The sequence below is a fragment of the Maniola jurtina genome, chromosome 15 (assembly GCF_905333055.1).
Source record: "Maniola jurtina chromosome 15, ilManJurt1.1, whole genome shotgun sequence".
NCBI classification, from domain to species: domain Eukaryota; kingdom Metazoa; phylum Arthropoda; class Insecta; order Lepidoptera; family Nymphalidae; genus Maniola; species Maniola jurtina.
The window spans coordinates 25,001-43,657 of NC_060043.1; the positions used below are offsets into that span (position 1 = coordinate 25,001).

The 18,657-nt window shown below is 41.8% G+C and overlaps 1 protein-coding gene across 1 annotated transcript; it reads right to left on the reverse strand.

Moving 5' to 3' along the window:
* Nucleotides 1-1,672: 1,672 nt before the first annotated feature.
* Nucleotides 1,673-15,043, reverse strand: LOC123872447 (calcitonin gene-related peptide type 1 receptor-like). Its single transcript, XM_045916724.1, has 7 exons — nucleotides 14,718-15,043; nucleotides 5,121-5,274; nucleotides 4,837-4,947; nucleotides 4,234-4,334; nucleotides 4,069-4,160; nucleotides 3,093-3,855; nucleotides 1,673-1,749 (listed from the first exon to the last, which is right to left on the reverse strand). Exons 2-7 carry the CDS (start codon nucleotides 5,194-5,196, stop codon nucleotides 1,705-1,707), a joined length of 1,188 nt encoding a protein of 395 aa, XP_045772680.1. The 5' UTR covers nucleotides 5,197-5,274; nucleotides 14,718-15,043; the 3' UTR covers nucleotides 1,673-1,704.
* Between the last annotated feature and the right edge of the window lie 3,614 nt (nucleotides 15,044-18,657).

An 18,657-nucleotide genomic window follows, 5' to 3' on the forward strand; every position in this document is an offset into this window, starting at 1 on the left:
TTGTACGAAATTTGCTCTTAAAGTTTAAATTAGTTGTTGTTTTTTAGGGTTTCGTACCTCAAAAAAAAAGGAAGCCTTTTAAAAGAGAAATATAATTTAACAAGTAGCTTTAGCGGCAGAGTCACGAAGCCGCACATTCTGACAAGCGCCGATCACGAATACTCCCAGCTCCAGTTTATGTCCATGATTATGACCACCAGGTCATAATGGTGGAAAGGGAATCATGTAAATGAAAAAAAAGAAATGCATAATCTTGTACGGAACCTTTCGTGAGCGAGTCCATTGTGGAAATTTAATTATTTGTTGTTGTAGCGGCAAAAGAAGTACACGTTCTGTGAAAATTTCAACTCTATACCTACCTATTACGCTTCAAGAGATACAGCCTGCTGACAGACGGACGGACGGACTTAGCAACAGGGTCCCGGTGGCACTCCTCTGCCGGCCGAACACATCTACCTTTAGCTAGATTTATATAAAGGTACAGAGTACTAGCTAGCAGTTACTAATAAATCGATTTACGAGGGCAGTATTATGCTTTTACTTTAAGCTGTGCCCGCGACTTCGTTCGCATGGAATAGTGACATTTTCGCCGTGATTCTTTAAATTAACATAACTTTTTTATTTATGAACCGATTGACATGAAATATACACTAAATGTTAAGTGAAGCTTACTACAATATTAGTATATATAGTAATTAGTGAGAACCGTGTCTAAATCGAATAAGCCGTTTCTGATATTAGCGTGCACAAACACACAGACAAACAGACAAAAAAAAAATTAATTACAATTTCGGGTTCGGCATCGATATAATAACAACCCCTGCTACTTTTTTTTTTTATATATTTCCATTGTACAGACACCACTTTTCTACAATTTTATTATATGTATAGAAGATTCGTGTTTTGAAATAATTGCCGGAGTAAGTACCTCCTTCGGGTCATCTTTGTCCATTGATAATAAATTACATTTTATTGTGTTTAAATAAATGAAAATCTTTTTGAACACCTTTTATTTTCAAATTTACAAAATTATTTACATATAATATCTACCTATTTTACATTATTCATAGATCATTTTTATGAATTGTTATACAATTTACTTCCCATCAAAAAAATCAAAACACCTCACAACACGTTATAGTTTGGAAGTGTTAAGATTTTTTTAATGTGTATTTTTCGTCATAATTTTAAATTTATGTCACATTTTTATAAACAATTTCTTTATACAATATTATCATAAAGTTCGAGATTGTGGCAAACGCTGCGGCGCACTAGTGTGTGGTTGTTTAGATGTTATCTACAATTGAGGTAGTTTGTCTCAAAGGAAATGTCAATATCGTTTCCAATACTTGTTGACCTTGTCCATCGTCATTCAGTGTGAAAATTAAAAATGTCCATGTTATTGAATGAAGCGAGCACTGTCACTATGACGTCACACAGGCGTGCTTGCGGCGGCGGCGCGGCGCGGGCGGCGGCGCGGGCGGCGGCGCGGGCGGCGGCGCGGGCGCGGGCGCGGGGGCGGGCGCGGGGCGCGGGCGGGGCTCAGAGCAGGCGCGTGTGCGGCGGCGCGTCGTCGTCGTCGTCGTCGAAGCGGATGCGCCGCTCGCGCGCCCCGCCCCCCGCGCCCGCCCCCGCGCCCGCCTCCGCGTCCTCGTCGAGCGCGCCGCCCCCGCCCCCGCCCGCCCCCGCGCCGCGCGCCGCCAGTCACACCTTCTCCTCGCCCGCGCCCGCCGCGCCCGACCGCACGAACTGTGAAGCGAGAGGTTGAGTTTGTAAGAACGAAAAAGCCACGGTAATGGTATGTATCAGTATTCCAACTTCATACAAACGGACGAAACGCGAGCTATACCTACGCACCTCGATATCGGCAGGCGCTCGACATGCAGACAGTCGCGACTGTGCCGCAGTGACGAACGGGCGGTGTTTTGTTTTCCTATAACCGCGATTTCCAATAACCGCGCGATTTTTTCGTTGTATGTGAAACCCGATCAAAGAAGCCACAATTTCAGCTCACAATGTCGGTATTTAAGGTACCGGGACTACAATAAGATTAATTCGCAAACTTATTTGATTGTACCCAGCGATGATTAATTATGGAATATATGCAAATAATGGAGAAAATATTCCGAACTTCATTTAAAACCAAATATATAAATTGTAAAGTAGCTGCAAGTATCTATAACCAAGGATTAATATTCCATTTTTTCCATCTTGTCCATGATGCCCAAAACAATTTTTGATTAAAAGTTTTATACTAGAATGCGGATTTTTTAAACTTTAAAATTTAATAATTCGTAACGTTCGTTTAATTTCCTACGTCTCAGTCGAGGCGCAAATATTTTTCGGTCTCAAATGTATAAGACCGATTTGTTATTCAATCATAAACATAGTTTTTTAATTAAATCTACCAATAAAAAAACAACACGCATTTTTATTGAACATTTCCTATGCAATTCACAAAGTATTTTATTTGTTTATATAAAAAAAGTATATTTACAATCACAAAACTAGATGGAAACACAAAGTAGGCAACTACTGGAGGCGGGCAGCCCTACCGCATGTTTACGTACCGCGCAATTGTAGGTATTTATTTCAAAGATACGGCCGAGTTAGAATACTGAATAGATAATATTACCGTGAAAAAGCCCCGTTACACTGCTTAAGTTTCAAACAAGACATATTTAGCTAAATACCCATAATATCAGCTTCCAACACGGAGCTAATACACAGTGCACTTACAGCAACACAAGATACATCTCCAACTCATAGCATCATAGCGGCTATAATCTCTTCGAAATCTCTTTGAAATTTTAAAGTCAGAGTCAGCTCAGAATGTTAAGTTACTTTTAGACACGAATGTTGAAAGCTTGAATTTGCTTAATAGCACAGGAAACAGAGCAGTGGGGTCCTATCACTGTTTTCCTCACAGTTTCAAAATTAGACGTAGAGAGTCATAAGTTGTGGGAGCTAAATAGCTGTTTGAAAAGCGAAATGCTTCCTACTTTTTAAACGCTAAAGCAATTAAGGAAAGTAGATTGTAAAATTCTACAAAATTTCATACAACAGATCTGAGCGGAAGCGACAATGCTCACCGAGACGGTGGTGTTGGTGGTGGAGTTGGCGCGCGGGCGGAAGGTGAGCACGCGCCAGCGCCGCCGCAGCTGCGCCAGCACCTCGCCGTTGCAGAAGCAGTACAGCACGGCCACGCACAGCCCCTGCAGCGACGTGGTGAGCGCCGTGGCGTACTCGTACAACAGCCAGTAGCGCGCCGCGCGCGCCGGCCGACACGGCGTCAGCAGGTACTGCAGGCCCAGCAGCGGCGCCAGCAGGCACGTGGCGCGCAGCGCGTGCAGCGCCGTGGCCGACGGGCGCGCCGGGCCCGCGCCGCCGCCCGCGCGCAGCTTGGTGCACAGCACGCGCACGATGTTGCACAGGAAGGCCAGGTTGAGCAGCACGGCCGCGCACACCAGCAGCGCCAGCTCCAGCCGCGGCGCACCGTCGTCCGCCCAGCACAGCGGCTCGCCGGCCGCCGCGCGCCGCGCCGCGCTCACCACGGCGCTAGGCAGTGGCAGCAGCCAGCCGGCCGCCAGCAGCGCGCGCAGCAGGCGCCGCTCCGACACGAAGGCGCTGACCAGCACGGTGTGCAGGTACAGGCCCTCGCACAGCATCCACGTGTAGTTGGTGAGCAGCGCGTACTGCAGCGCGGCGTGCAGCGCGCGGCACCACGCGGGCGACGCGGCCAGCGTGGCGGGCGCGCGCACCACCAGCGCGTACCACGCCAGCCATAGCGCGTTGTTCAGCGCGAACGACGCGAACAGGTTCATGTGCACCGTGATGCGCGCGCAGCGCAGGCTCCTGCGACACGCGCGGCGTACAGGGACAGGCGGGACAAAGATTATTCATTTACTTAAAATACTCATTTAACCTAGAAAAAAATAATGACAATTCTCGCCGATCCTTCAAAAATAGAGAACCACTTAAATTCTTATGAGTACTAATGTACTTTTCAATTTGACTAAACAGAGAGCTATGCGGGTACCTCTACCGGCACTCAAAGTTGTCACTCACTTGAAGTAGAAGAGGATGGCCAGCGACAGCAGCAGCGCCACCAGCGACACGCTGTAGCCCGCCTCGTACACGGCGATGATCTCGCTCACGTCCTGCAACCGTCGCAGTAGCTATCACGATATATCCACAATCGTAGTGCAAGTAAACAGTGCTACGGTTACGTACATCCTCCGGCCGCACGCAGGTGGTGTAGTTGGACCAGGGTTTGCCGGACGCGGGGTGCTGCCACCAGGTGCCGTTCTCCGTGCACAGTTTGTGCGCCATCACTGTCGCAAAACAAACTGATGCTTATTCTCCAAACTTGTGATTGTGCTTGACAATCATAATGTGTTGTCATTTTTTTGGAGACATTATTATCATTGGTCATCTATCTACCCGTATACACATAAAATAATGAACAAACTGATTGTCATATCTACGCACGTACCTACAGCTTAAAATCTAGACACTTCAGATTTTGCATCATCTCTGTAATGTCACTAAGAAAATTAGCGCGAAGCCGGAGAGGATCAGCCGTAAGACGACGAGCCCCGCGCCATCAGACGGACAAGTCACGCGCTGGCGCGACGCATGCAGCTGCTGGTACCGCACTGGCTGTTACGTGCCAGCACTTCTCAGAAGGACTTCATTCCCAAACCGGTGATGCAGTCCTGAACACATCATGAAAGCCATAATCTGGCCTAGATACATGAAATGAATATATTCTGTTGATGGTTGATGATGCTGGTGATGACTGTGCGAGTGCTGGTGGGAATGCTGTATGCTCACGGGTGGGCGTGAAGCCGGGCACGAAGTCGGGGCAGGGCGCGAAGGCGGTGGTGTTGGCGCGCGTGTGCGGCCAGCACTGCCACGTGTCGAACGTGCCCGCGCAGTACACGCCTGCAACACACGCGGAACACTCAGCTGCAGTTATACGCTATAGGAAAAAGTCCACCATTGATGGTCGCGACACGCGCCAACCGGACATTCAAAATTTGACGAAAGTTTTAAAGAAATTTGTCCAGATAGACGGCTAGTCTATAGCTGTTGGCGTGGCAGGGGGTTGCACCTACCCGGCGGCGGCTCGGTCTGGTTGTTGGCCAGCTCGCAGGCCAGCTGGTCGCGCGCGATGCGCTCCGGGTCGTCCATTGTACCGCCCTCCCCCCGACCCTCAATTCCCCCTCAGGAACTCCGGCCGCTGGCTCCCTTCATCCCCGCACTCGCGACCTGGAAACCAACACAAGTTATGGTTTTCTGCACGCAGAAATTGTTTTTGTTCTGTAACAGAGGAGAATGTCGGTGAAGATTGGTGGGAGGGGGTGGTGGGAGGGGGTGGTGGTAGGGGGGGGGAGCTGCGGGGAGGTGGGAAAAGGTAGAGGAAGCATTATTTATTGCGCGCCTTACTTTTAGCAAATGTAATACAGCAAAAGGCACAATATTTACCATTTAAAGTAAGGTTAGGTTAGTGCACAAAATATATTCATGTGCCCGGCTTATATCGGGTAGTTAATGTGCCACACTTAATTAAAAAATAGTAGTTTGAGGTATCTATCCCATCTCTCCCTATCTTCCCAAATATCCCCCCCCCCCCCCCCCCCTTACCCTTCATATACTTCATCGCCGCCACCTTCCCCCTACCTTCCCCCATCTCTCCCCATCATCCACCTCATGTCCCCCCATCTGCCCCCACCGTAATTAAATTCGGTTGCTAATAAATAATTCTCGATGTCAGATATAAAAAAAGATACCCACGAATTATTGTTATAACATCAGGTTTCTATGTAAGCACTCTCCATAGACCTTACGTAGAGAGAGACACTGCGCCGAATTTCGTTTTTGAAATCAATAAAAACTCGTAATACCGGGGCTTAAATAATAATATAACACTTCGCAAACATGGAGGTATGGAGGCGAGGCGAGGCTTGGTGCCACACCACAGTCATTACAATTTGAGCTCCGGCTATCTGCGGCCGACTATCCGGCACACCTGCCCGACCTGCTACCCCCGACTCACCCGCGAGTGACAGCGACGTAACTTCTCGTGGTCGAGTAGAGGGTGAGATCACCTTGCTCGAACTGCTCGAACTGACCGGCGCGACTCCCGACTTAGTCGATTCGATGGAATTTCTAATAAATTATCCTTCTTTAGCGGGGTCTAGGTTATCGAGCAAATGTGTGTCACCCAGCTTATGCTTTTAGATGTACATATTGCGCTTGTATACTTATACATATATACTTATGAATAATAATAATATTTGTAAATTATACATTTTGCATTGAGCGCAGCTGTACTTATTCGAATAGGTAGGATCTACACGGTACGGCGCAAGCGCGGAGGCCTATTCGCTTGAGGCAGAAAGTAGTCGGGAGCACAGAACTCGGCCGGCAGCGCAGGTCTCGTGCAGTGGAGTACATCCCACTAGCTGCAGCTGGCGTGTATGTACTGCGTAGTAGCTATCTGCCGGAACCGGACAGACTCCGGCCACGGGCGCTCCACTCGCGATAACAATGGAAACATGTTCCCTTTTCCTTTTGTTTCGTTCTAAAATAGAACACCGTCCAAATTACTGCTCTCACAAGAAGTGGATTAGTGAAGAGTGCCTGTTACTCGAATCTAATTTAAAAAAAATAGTGCAGAAATTAACCTGTGCTCCCAAAGTTAGCTCTTCTAAATGTATACAACATTTAACATTCATACAATTATAGTTAGCGGTAAATACCGTGAATAACAGTTAAAAAAAGACATACCTACTTAATGCTAAATCAGTACAAAAATAGAAACTTATCCAAGAAACAAGACTAAGATCACCAAAACTTAATATGAAACACACACCTTTGCAGTTCCAGTATTTAATAAAGCGGACATCTGAAAATGTAGCTTATTACCCTTTGCTTTTTATTTTTACATTAACGTTTAATGTTCCCCCGCGGCAAGCTCCGCGTGAGTGTAAGACGCGTGGGTTACGATTACAGAATGGACGGGATCAACGCTGCTGCTGATCGATAGTACGCTTGGATTAACTGTTTCTGTACATAATGAGTAATGACTTGATTTCATGACCACATCGTGTCGGCGTCGAAGCAGCAGGCACGGAGCGGGAGGTGAGCGGCATCTGTCGCACAGTAGCGTAGGTGCTTGATAACACTCTTTACTTCATAAAAACCGGCCAAATGCGAGTCACTACCTATTTTTGACTATTTTAGTATTTTATCGTTAACGTTATAGTTTCTTTCAGTTCCTCGTAAATCTGAGTAACTTCAGGTCGTTGCAATCGAGATAATGTTTGATGGTACATAATTATATTAATTATATAAACGGTTAGTTTAAACCTAGTAGTATTGGCGTCACTCAGAAAAGCAGGTATCATTTAAATATTTTTATCGAATTATTGGAATGTCCTCTCATAACCAACACAAAAAACACATGTTCAATGTGTAAAGGTAATCCGAGAGTCTTTATCTAAACAAACTAATGCCAAAATAAATAATTTAATTAGAGCGTGATTGCTATCACAACATCTAATTATCCAGTTCAAAATCCAAATACCGAAAATATGCGATATCGCTCCGAATCTCAGATGGAGACTAAACTAGAACCTTCAAAACACCCGTATTTATGCAAGTTCAATCTTTTGGCCTCCTAGCAACAGATTGTATGACATCGAATGAGCCAAATATCGATTTTATCAAACTACCTGCATTAGATAAATTAATAATTTTATATTATTGTTGACAATTCAAATCAATTTTTAAAAGTAACCTTACAGTAGGTAACTTGAAACGCAATAAACGTGGTACTTATACCCACATCAATTGAAATCGTCGTTGGCGAGTCTTATGTTTGAACAATGATATTAATAAAGAACAATCCGACTCGTTATACAAAGCGTTAAATAATAATCACTCACCATGAGCGGAGACCGAGTTCTCGTTTCGGCCAAACCACAAACGAGCGTGTGTCAATGATTGTTTTACGTTACAACATCGTTAGTGTCTGGTTTATTAGAAGTGATTGAATACGCTGACTCTGAATAAATCTTTCAGCTGTACTGCTTACCTACATAAAAGCTGTTAAACCTCAGCGCTTACACATAAACAACTGTTCATATTATGACATTAAATTTTAATTTAAGTATTTGAACTCTAAACATATTAGTGTCGGCGGCAATACGGTGCGCGAAAGCGTTTCACGGGTATAGATGTGTGCCTCTGTCGATATATCACGAACGGGGATATAACGACATCGGAAAACTGTGCAATCTGTGTTACAAACAAATAGCAGGAGGCTAAGGAGCATATTTTATAGTCCGTCCTGCTTAGCTTCCGATAGTGTTTATATTTTTGAAAATCAATACTACATTCTCTTCATAGAGCGCCGCGCTGGCGCCGATGCTCTAGCGGCATAGTGTAGCGGTTTGCGAATCATTTGATTTCTATATTGTCCATAAAGGACGGGCAACTAGCCAGCAGTGCTAGGAATATACACCGGGTGACCTCGTACAGGGTCGCCGAGTGCATCGGCCGAGCGCGATCAACTAATGTGAACTGGCCACTTTCTAGGATGCTTAATTACATGCCGTCCTTACAAATGAAAGATTTCGCGTTTGAAAACATGCGGCTACTCTAAATAGGTCGTTTTGTTGATAGAAAACTTTTGTATTCTGTTCCTACGAGTAAGTACCTACATATACCTACTCACACTCGCTACAGCTATTTGAATTATTATTGTTGATTCGATTACAGAAACTGTTTTCAGACGCGCGTATGCTTGTTGCGCCGTGGGACGATGGCAGCAGTAAATGCGGGCATTTTATTGTTGTGAATAAAACTGTAGTGAATAAACCCACTGAAGTAAAACAAACGACCCGTGTGTATCCAGCGTGGCCGCGAGCGACGCACGAGGCTGATTGGACGCGCGTTGCTTTAGGGAAACTATTTTTCTTTCTAAGATTACCTGCCGTCATTACATTACGGCCAATGTAAATATTTGTTCCTATTACAAATATTTAGATTCAATCTCACAGCTTCTATTCAATGCTTACCTATTAAGTAAACAACATTTCAAAAGTTATTGAAGCTGCTCAACATTCAACTATTATAATAGTATCTACATAATATTGTGTCACAATACCATGTAATATTATAACTAACATTCCCGCTTGTTCCGAGACACGGAGCACAGCTATAGAGCTATAGAGCGATGCCTCAGAAGTCAGGTGTCACACGCGTAGGTAGGCAACTCGACCTCCGCCCTCCGCCCTCCGCCCTCCGTCTTCAGCTCGGAGAGGAACAATCGACTGCTTTACATACAACAAGCGCACTATATCCGTTATTAACTGCCGAGCTGTTTGCTTGCTTACCCCCGTACACGTACGAGTATGTAGGTACTTATTGGATCGTATATTAGAATTTGAGGGAGCATCTTAGAAGTATAAACAATAAGATGCAAAAATGTTTATTTGTTTGTAAGTCAAAATGTATGGATCATCATACAATTAGGTATTATGTCAAGATTACAAATCAAAATGGGTTGCAAATCATCCGCAGTTACTCTTTTCAAGATGCAAAATGTTATAATAATAATAATTATTAAGTATGTAGCTAGGTATGAATTAGAGGTGTCAAATATGGTTAGATTCCTATATCATAATATTAATGTTTGTTACAGAAAAATATTGAATATTTTTTACGTTAAAATATATTAACTATCAAAAAAAAAAAGCCGCAAGCAGAAACTTGCATGCAAACGATTTTCAACCTTATTGACATATTTCAGAAAACCACATATTAGCAATCTATGAATGATACTGAGCAAGAATATGACAAAATAACAACTTTCTCGTTACCGTCAATAAGGTCGAGAATCGCTTGCACCTGTTTTTCTGTTGCTTTCACCCCTAGCGAACCATTATACAGATTACCACCTTAAAAGCGACGTCTGGGAGGTGTCGGAGGAGGTTCTGTAGAAATATATTATATCACTTTAAAAAAACAAATAATTTTTATTTTGTATTTTTATACTTAAATTATTTCTTTTCATTATTTTTTTTTATAAGAATCATCAAAAAGAAGTGAGAACTTATCGCCGGCGCACTACTGAGCACGGGTCTCCATTTCAATAACACTCAAGTAATAAAAATAGTACCTAACACGATATACTAGTACCAACAAATTTCAAAGGCACTTGTAAACCTTTACTTCAATAAGTACCTACAAGCTTCACAAAAATAAATAATAGATTCTGTATTCCTTGTTAGCACCCTTCAGGTTCAGATACGGAACCCTAAAAAGCATGACAATAAAGAAATCCCGAAAGACGTATAGTATATGGTAATAATTTTACTCTAAATACCTAGGCACCTATACCTACCTACGTATTTATGCAAAATTAAAAACAATTGGAATGATAAAGAAATGTCAAGAAGGTACAAAAAGTAGATAAGTTTACCCAGTTACCTATTTAAAAATCGTTTTAATAACGAGTTTTTATTTTAGCCTTCATCACGGCTAAAACTAATACAAAAATCGAACAACCCAAGCTCCAAGCACGCCGGAGCTATAACAGACACTCGGTTCCTATGGCTACCTCCCAGTTCCATCATGAGACCCTGGATATAATCCACTATGCCCACCCGGTTCCATCATGAGACCACACAAACACACACATTTCCAAAAAGACCAATACAATTTACGTACCTAACCTATAATAACAAATATGCACGTCACAAATCTACAAAATCAAGTAACTAACCTAATCTGTGATAATATCAACTCCGAATATCGAAATATGATATTATTTACATTCAGTATTCACCCACAACCAAGTTCACAAATAAATAAAACTACTGTCCTGATTGAATAGCAAAATCGAAAGAATCTATTTGATAAATGAAACTACCGAGGGGCGATATTCCAAACGAATTAAAAACCAACGCGTAGCGATAGAATATAATATTTTATCGCGTATGATATTCGCTACTGATATCGTGTGACGTAGATCGTAGGTCTATCTTTGGCAAACGCCTCGTCAAATTTAAAAGCAATTACTAATAGAAAATGTATTGCTTTAAAAATTTTATATTAAATATGGGGTTTAAGGAATATCTAATATCCTGAATATTTTTTTATATTGAATATGTATTATAGATAAATTATTTTTTGACACCACTAGTATGAATGTAGCATTTGTGAGCAGTTTTTAAAACTAATTTGTTTCATGCATGGAATGCTTTTGATACGTGAAGATGTGGGAATGTGTCAGGAGTCGTCGCCGTGGGGCGTCTATTGTTTAGTGCTAACGGATACGCAACGCATATGATAACGAGTCGCAGGCGTCAGTCCACAGCTGCACGATATAACTGCGCGGTAGTTTCCACGTCGCTGGGCGCTCGACGCGTGCCAGGTGTGAGCACTGCACGTCACTGGCGCGCGCTGGATGCTGGCGAGGGTCTCCTTGTCGCGCCACGGCTGAGCGGCTGCATGAACACACCCTGAGAACTTCCAAAGTAGCTAAAAGCTCGGGCAACGAAACTGCACAAGCGATACTGCGGATGTCACAGAGTAAGAGACCACTATACTCACTACGTGTTAGCTGGTGGTTAGAAAACGACATACTTTTGAAAAATGACGTGTTACTTTGCAACGTGCTAACCCTGCCAAATGCTGCCGAGTGATAATTTTTTTAAACCTTCACTAATATACAAGCTACACAGAAACTAGCTTCGTGCGTCACCTCATACATTAGTGGAGCTGGTAGCGAGCTTTGTTGTAAGTAAATAACAACGCGGTGTCAGTTAGTCGTAGTGAGCAAATGTTGGTGGGACCGCCAGCTTGTCGAGTGCGGACACACGGCTGACGGCGCAGGTGTGGAGTAGTGAGTGCAGAGCTGCGTGCAACAAGTATACATAACCTATAGAAGCCGCAATAGCTGAGGTCGGAGGAGGACGGAAACTCGAAGGTCAAATCTCACCGTTTGAACTACTGCTGTACATTTTCGCAGCAAGAAGTAGAAAATTGGTTATGTGATAGCGAATAATACGGCTAATATTCTTTTGAAAAAAAATGAACAGAACAGAGTAAACCGATATATTTTCTGAGCATGTTCTCCGTGGAGCTTGGTGCCAGGATGTCGCTGTGTCAATTTCATTTTCAATTTCAATTTTTAATTTTTATTACAATTGAACAATTTACTTAAATACGAAATTATAGTCTGTATTGAGCATTCAAAGCATTAATAATAATAATTAATAGAATAGAATAGAATAAAATTTATTCGTTGAAACCGACACATAAACATAGTATTACAAATAATGACGCTTATATACAAAACTAAAAATAAAAAATACAAATAAAAAATACAAATAAAAAATATAAAACCTAGAATATAAAATAATTTAGTGATAGTTTTTGTGGTTTACTAAAGGTGACGTTTCTAGAGTGTAGACCCAGTAACTAGTTTGAGCCGTATTTGAGGATATATTATTATTACTTAGTAAGTTTTATGGCATAACGGATCATAGCAAAATGTACATGTGGCCTTCCACAAAGTAACATTTTGGTTGGACATAACATACAGTGATGAGGTGGTTAACGCGATCAATTTGATCGTTTCCTGTTCGTTCGTCAGACTGAACCCGCGTGAGCCATTACACACACACACACACACACACACAGTACCCACGCGACACAATGCCGAGTATCAAGACTGAGTGGTCGCCGTCGAAAGCTGTTCAAGAGCTCCAATCGGCAACGCTCGGCAAACGCTCGTCGCGCTTTACTACTGAATAGCTTCTGCTAAGAAAGAACTAGGTGAATGGTCCCAACTCTGCGTAAGTATTGGGTATCAATAAGTATAACACCATCATCATAATCGACTCATCGTTGGCTCACCAACCGTATAATTGAGCGCCGTTTCCTCGTAACCAAATACGCCGCTGGCCGAGTGTGGATCGGCAGACTTCACACATCCGGTTTCCTTACGATGTTTTTCCTCACCGATAAAGCCAGTGATATTGTGATACCTAATCGCTTTATAACTCCGAAAAGTTGAGCGCGCTGAGGCATTCAGTAACTACCACTCAGTAGAGCCTAAAGATCAATGTTTTCTAAATTCAATTCACGCTCTTTCATTAACTCTTGTATTTTCCGCACAGCCCAGATTTCATTGATTTTCGTTCCGCATTTGAAACGCCTGCACAATATTCCGCCAGTCATTAGACCATTATAATATCAAGGCGGCACTGTAACGCCTGTGGCAGAGCCTTTCAATGACGCTAATTTTTCAGCCTAAAAATGTTAACTTAGAAAAAATGGATACTTATTCTAATGACAATAATTTAGAATGATAAGCCATAATAGGCTTTTTATGTAACGAACTATTATTGATTACTAGAGGATGCCCGCGACTTTGTCCGCGTGGATTTAGGTTTTAAAGATCCCGTGGGAACTGTTTGATTTTCCGGAATAAAATGCCTAATTCAATTAAAGGAACGCAAGCTACTTCGGTACCAAATTTCATACAAATCGGTTAAGCGGATGGATTTTTAGGAATCCCGTGGGAACTCTTTGATTTTCCGGAATAAAAAGTAGCCTATGTCCGTCCCCGGGATATGAGCTAACCCTGTACCAAATTTCGTAGAATCGGTTAAACTGTTGGGCCGTGAAAAGGTAGCAGACAGACAGACAGACACACTTTCGCATTTATAATATTAGTATGGAATAAATCACCTACGTGAAGTAAATTTTATTGCATTGTAATTTTTTACCGAATTTAAGAGCTTACATACCTACGAGATGTCAAAGAACAAGCCTTCAATTGAAAAATTATTACCTATTCGCTCAAGAACGTTATCTAATCTCTAAATACTACCTACCATGTATCTATGCGTATTGTGACGAGGTACCTATTCGTAGTACGTTTTCTGGACGGAATACAGGCAACTAATTAAATATGAAGGAAAAAAAAGGCAGAGATCACTTTCCCTCGGGAGTGGCTACCTTTTCGCCTGCCATCTTGTAAGTAACATACAACAAATATGCGTCACATCGACACAACAGGTAGAGTAGCATCGCCGATGGGTAGTGATAGCTACTTAAATACGAAAAAGTCCTTTAGGCCGCTGAACTGATTCCGATGAAACTTAGCATAGAAAGATAGGTTGCATTCGGGAAATGGACATAGGTAGGTACCTACTGTTGTATTTAAAACGTGAAGACCATCCGTTGAGTATTTCGCACCTGTTGATTCTTGTAGATATCAATTTAATCAACTTTTGCCATCGCATCAATTCCTATCGCTAGACTTGTTTGTGTTATACGTTTGTGTCTGAAATAAAACCTATCAAAATGTTATAACTACGCAAAAAAGCAAAATAGGAAAGGAATTTCCGTTTTTGCAAGTTTATGTTTTAATGCATTTTTAATGAATATTATTGAAACAATAAGATACCTGCTGCCTACCTAGGTAACTCTTTATTGCGGAAAATTAGTTTCACGCTGTTTCGCGGGAAGCAGCCAGATACCAAATGTCATTTAATATTTTTATCAAAAAATAACTATATTTTTCATGTTTCATTTGAAAAAATTGCAACACTACGAAGCTAATAATTTTTATTATATCAATATCCCAACAGCAACTAAACATAATTTCTATTAAAGAAAAAAATACAAACCTAACAATCCAACATCGAGCGCAGCGCACAAACAATCAAACAATTCCAGTGTCCACTCCGAGGTCACTGCACACATACCGACAATAAACACTCTCGATTAAATTGAAGTGGCTAAATAGTGACTAAAGTAGCTTAATTTAAAACAAGTCGGTTAAGGAGGATACTTGTATGAGTTAGAGCGAATATTTCCCAACTCGGCGAACGTAAGCGTGGTCGTGCGGCTGTGCACTGCGCTCGCCTCGCTAGCTAGCGTGTGCTTCGCGCGCCGCTCGCTCACTGCCGCGCTGCTCAGTGCTGGCGACGCGCTGGGCGGTGGGCGCTACACTCGCGGCCGGCGCGGAGTGTAGCGGAGTGTGATGTAGCTCCAGCCTCCGCAACAGCAACAGTTCCGAGCGGAACGATTCCATTCGTTACGTTATAATTACACCAAGCGATAACGCTTTATGGGCTTAGTTTTTCATGCGAAAAATGTTATGTATAACTGGAATTTAAGGTTGAATAGGAGATTATTAAATACAAATTTTCAGAATAGGTAACGATAAATTACTTAAATATTTTTCGTCTAATTAAAATCTAATTCACTCCTAAGAAACTGAAATCTTAAAAAAATATTGATTGTTTAATAATATGATTCTGATTGTGTTAAAGTTTAAAACCTACATCTAGTCTCATGCGTCTGTTGGCAAAGATTTCTAAATAGGTAAGTACATAATATACATAGAAGTTACAAATGTTTGTCTGTCGGTGACGGTCTTATTATGCTTTTCTTACTGAGAGGAAATACCTAACAATAAATTCGGTCAATTTGTTTGTAGAGCATACGTACTTACTACGTAGGCACGTGTAGGGACATTCGTACGTCGGACAGGCTGTCTTCACTCTTCCAGCGTCCATGTGCGGACATGCTCAGCGACAGGCGTTAGTTCTATAAAATCCACCAATAGGTAAGATATGTTCAGCTCATGAAGTATTGTCCATCTAAGCTGCGCTACGAAGATGAAGCGATCCGGCATGTGGGGCATTTTCTTGGCTCGGTGGAGAGGCAGGCTAACATATGGCGGGAACATCTGCAACACGGCGCCTGCAGCTGGCGGCCGCGATGATTACGGCACGTCACATCCGTCACACTCGACATAAATATCATAACAGTACAACACAATGTACTGCACAGTGCACGAAAGTTTCCACAGTACCTACATATAGTACGGGATTCAGTGTTATGCACAAGCAGCGCGCCTGGATTACCTACTACTGCAAAGGTTTGAGTGTTTACTTGTTATTCGAGAACAAGCGGTCTTCTTGTTAATGTTTCAGTGGGTATGTACTGCGGTTCGTCTATTCCGTTGTAACTCCCAAACTATAGTCATTGGATCGAGGAGTCTCTATAGACTCGAAGTTTAGGCGTCAGGTGGCTGCCACTATGGACATATAAATACTCTATATTATCACTAAACTAAAATGCGCAAAAAATACTATGAGATTTCATAAAAACGGGAGTTTTTCATCAATATCTGATTTAATTTTAGACAAGTGTAAATTAAAAATTTATTACACCCCCGACAAGTGAAGGTTACAGTAAAGTAGAAAAGAGCTGATAGTTTTCAAACGGCTGAACCGATTTTCTTGGATTATAGCTAAAAACACTCTCGATTAAGCCACTTTCAAACAAAAAAAAAGGTTCATTAATATAGGAGCTATGATGCTACAGAGAGATACACAGATACACACGTCAAACTTATAACACTCCTCTTTTTTGGGTCGGTGGTTAAAAAAAGTATTCAAAGTGTATACTTTATCTATACGACATACGGTATGTTACAAAAATAGCATTGCGATTTCTCTCGTAGATAGTCGGTAAATAAAAACAAATTTGGAAAGAATAAATTGTTGAATAGTTAACAAGAGCCTGAAAGGTTTCAGCGCGAATCAAACTGAATATAGGTATATATTAGTACCATATAGACGAGCTAAGGCGCGGAGCGTTACCGACATCGCAGACTGCTAGTGTTGCGTTGCTCGTTAATCATCGCTAAGAAGAGGATTGTGGAGATTAAGCTTAGGCTTGAAAAGGTTGAGTAAGTGAATGACGTCACTGTACTTGAAGATACCGACTTCCGAGCCATTTCCTACTGAAAATCTCATTTCCTTAACAAGTGTAAATTAAAAATTTATAACACCCCCGACAAGTGAAGGTTACAGTAACTAGAAAAGACCTGATATAACTCTCAAACGGCTGAACCGATTTTCTTGGATTATAGCTAAAAACACTCTCGATCAAGCCACCTTTCAAACAAAAAAAACTAAATTAAAATCTGTTGATTAGTTTAGGAGCTACGATGCCACAGACAGATACACAGATACACACGTCAAACTTATAACACCCCTCTTTTTGGGTCGAGGGTTAAAAAAAGGATTCTGAATTCACGTGATTAAAATTTAGCTAGTACCTACTACCTATCTAAATTATTATCTCCGCCAATATCCGTGGCTGGGGAGCGAAGTCCCGGGTTGAAGTCCAGGGTGGGCTCAAACAAAAAGTTACTTAGATATTGCGTTTTTATGTCTCGAGAGTCGGGGCACGGGACATCTTCATAAGAATTTCTTACCAATTTACCAATACAATTATACCAATTTACCAAACAGAAATGCTGTTTATTAGCCTGTAAAGCACGCCTTTTGGCAAAAAAAAATCCAGTTCAATTTCAGTTTTAAACAAAACAAAATTAAAACCTCAACATAATAAAAGTTTTCTTATTAATTTTTTAACCGAAAACTAATGTTAAACTGATTACAAACACTTGAGTTGTTCTGATAAATTGGGAAACTATAGAGAATGCCGTGTTAGGTATCTCTGCGGCGATTGTTCTCATCGTGGCGTCGCGCGTCGCGTCGCCAAAGACTGTCTCCGCTCCGGCCACTTTAAACAAATCGAAAAAGTTTTTATCTTCTCAATAAACAAAATGGCTTCAAACTCACCACAAAATTATCTTTAGCGAAATGATCAATTTATTTAAAATTGCTTACTTTATTATAACCGACTTTCAAAAAGGTAAAGGCTTGCAAATTCAAAGCATATTTTTTGAACATAGGCAGGTAGGTACTGTACAGAGCTACATGTTTTTAGATATTCTAATAAAACGACTGCCGTCAAGTCAATTCATCTGCATCAATTATTATTTCCATAAGTACCTAACTATTTATTTCGGTTTCTTTGAGACGGAAAATATATAATATTAATGATAATTGTGTTAAAATGAAAAACATTATATTTTCGTGATGTTTCGTTTTCAGTTTTTACAAACAGATTACCCATTTCTGTAATCTGTAACCTGTAGGTACGTGTAACGGTAAACTCGTGAATTGAATTACTGGCGTGTTTTATACTATACATTATGTAGCAGGATGTAGTAACATGGGCTCGCAAGGGACGGCGGGGGGTGCGCGGGGGGGTGCGCGGGGGTGCGGGGGGAGGGTGCCCGGGGGCTACAATTTATTAGTTTACGCGGAATGACGTCACGAGCAGGGTCCAGTCAATTTGCTACATCGACATTTCTCCATTATAATAAAATTAAAGGTCAACATAATATGTTTTATCGTAAATTAATTGATGGATTGAATTATTTAAATAAATGATTCTTTCTCAGTTTAAACGACTTCACTTACGTAACTAAACGTAGCAGGTCAGCATCATCGCTGCCCTTTCCTGTGTCAGATCGCCATTCTAGCAATTTGGGACCCTTCATTAATACCGAGCACGTTTCTTATAACATTGGCATTGTAACAAATCTTACGGTCTATCGTATCGTTAAATGAGCATGAAACATAAAGTCGACATATTGCGCCATAAAAGGCTTTACTTGGAATTGGATTTGTTGTCAGTCGTCGCTGGAACGAACTGCGACAATATAGTGTACGCGTGCGCCGCGGAGCACGTCACACG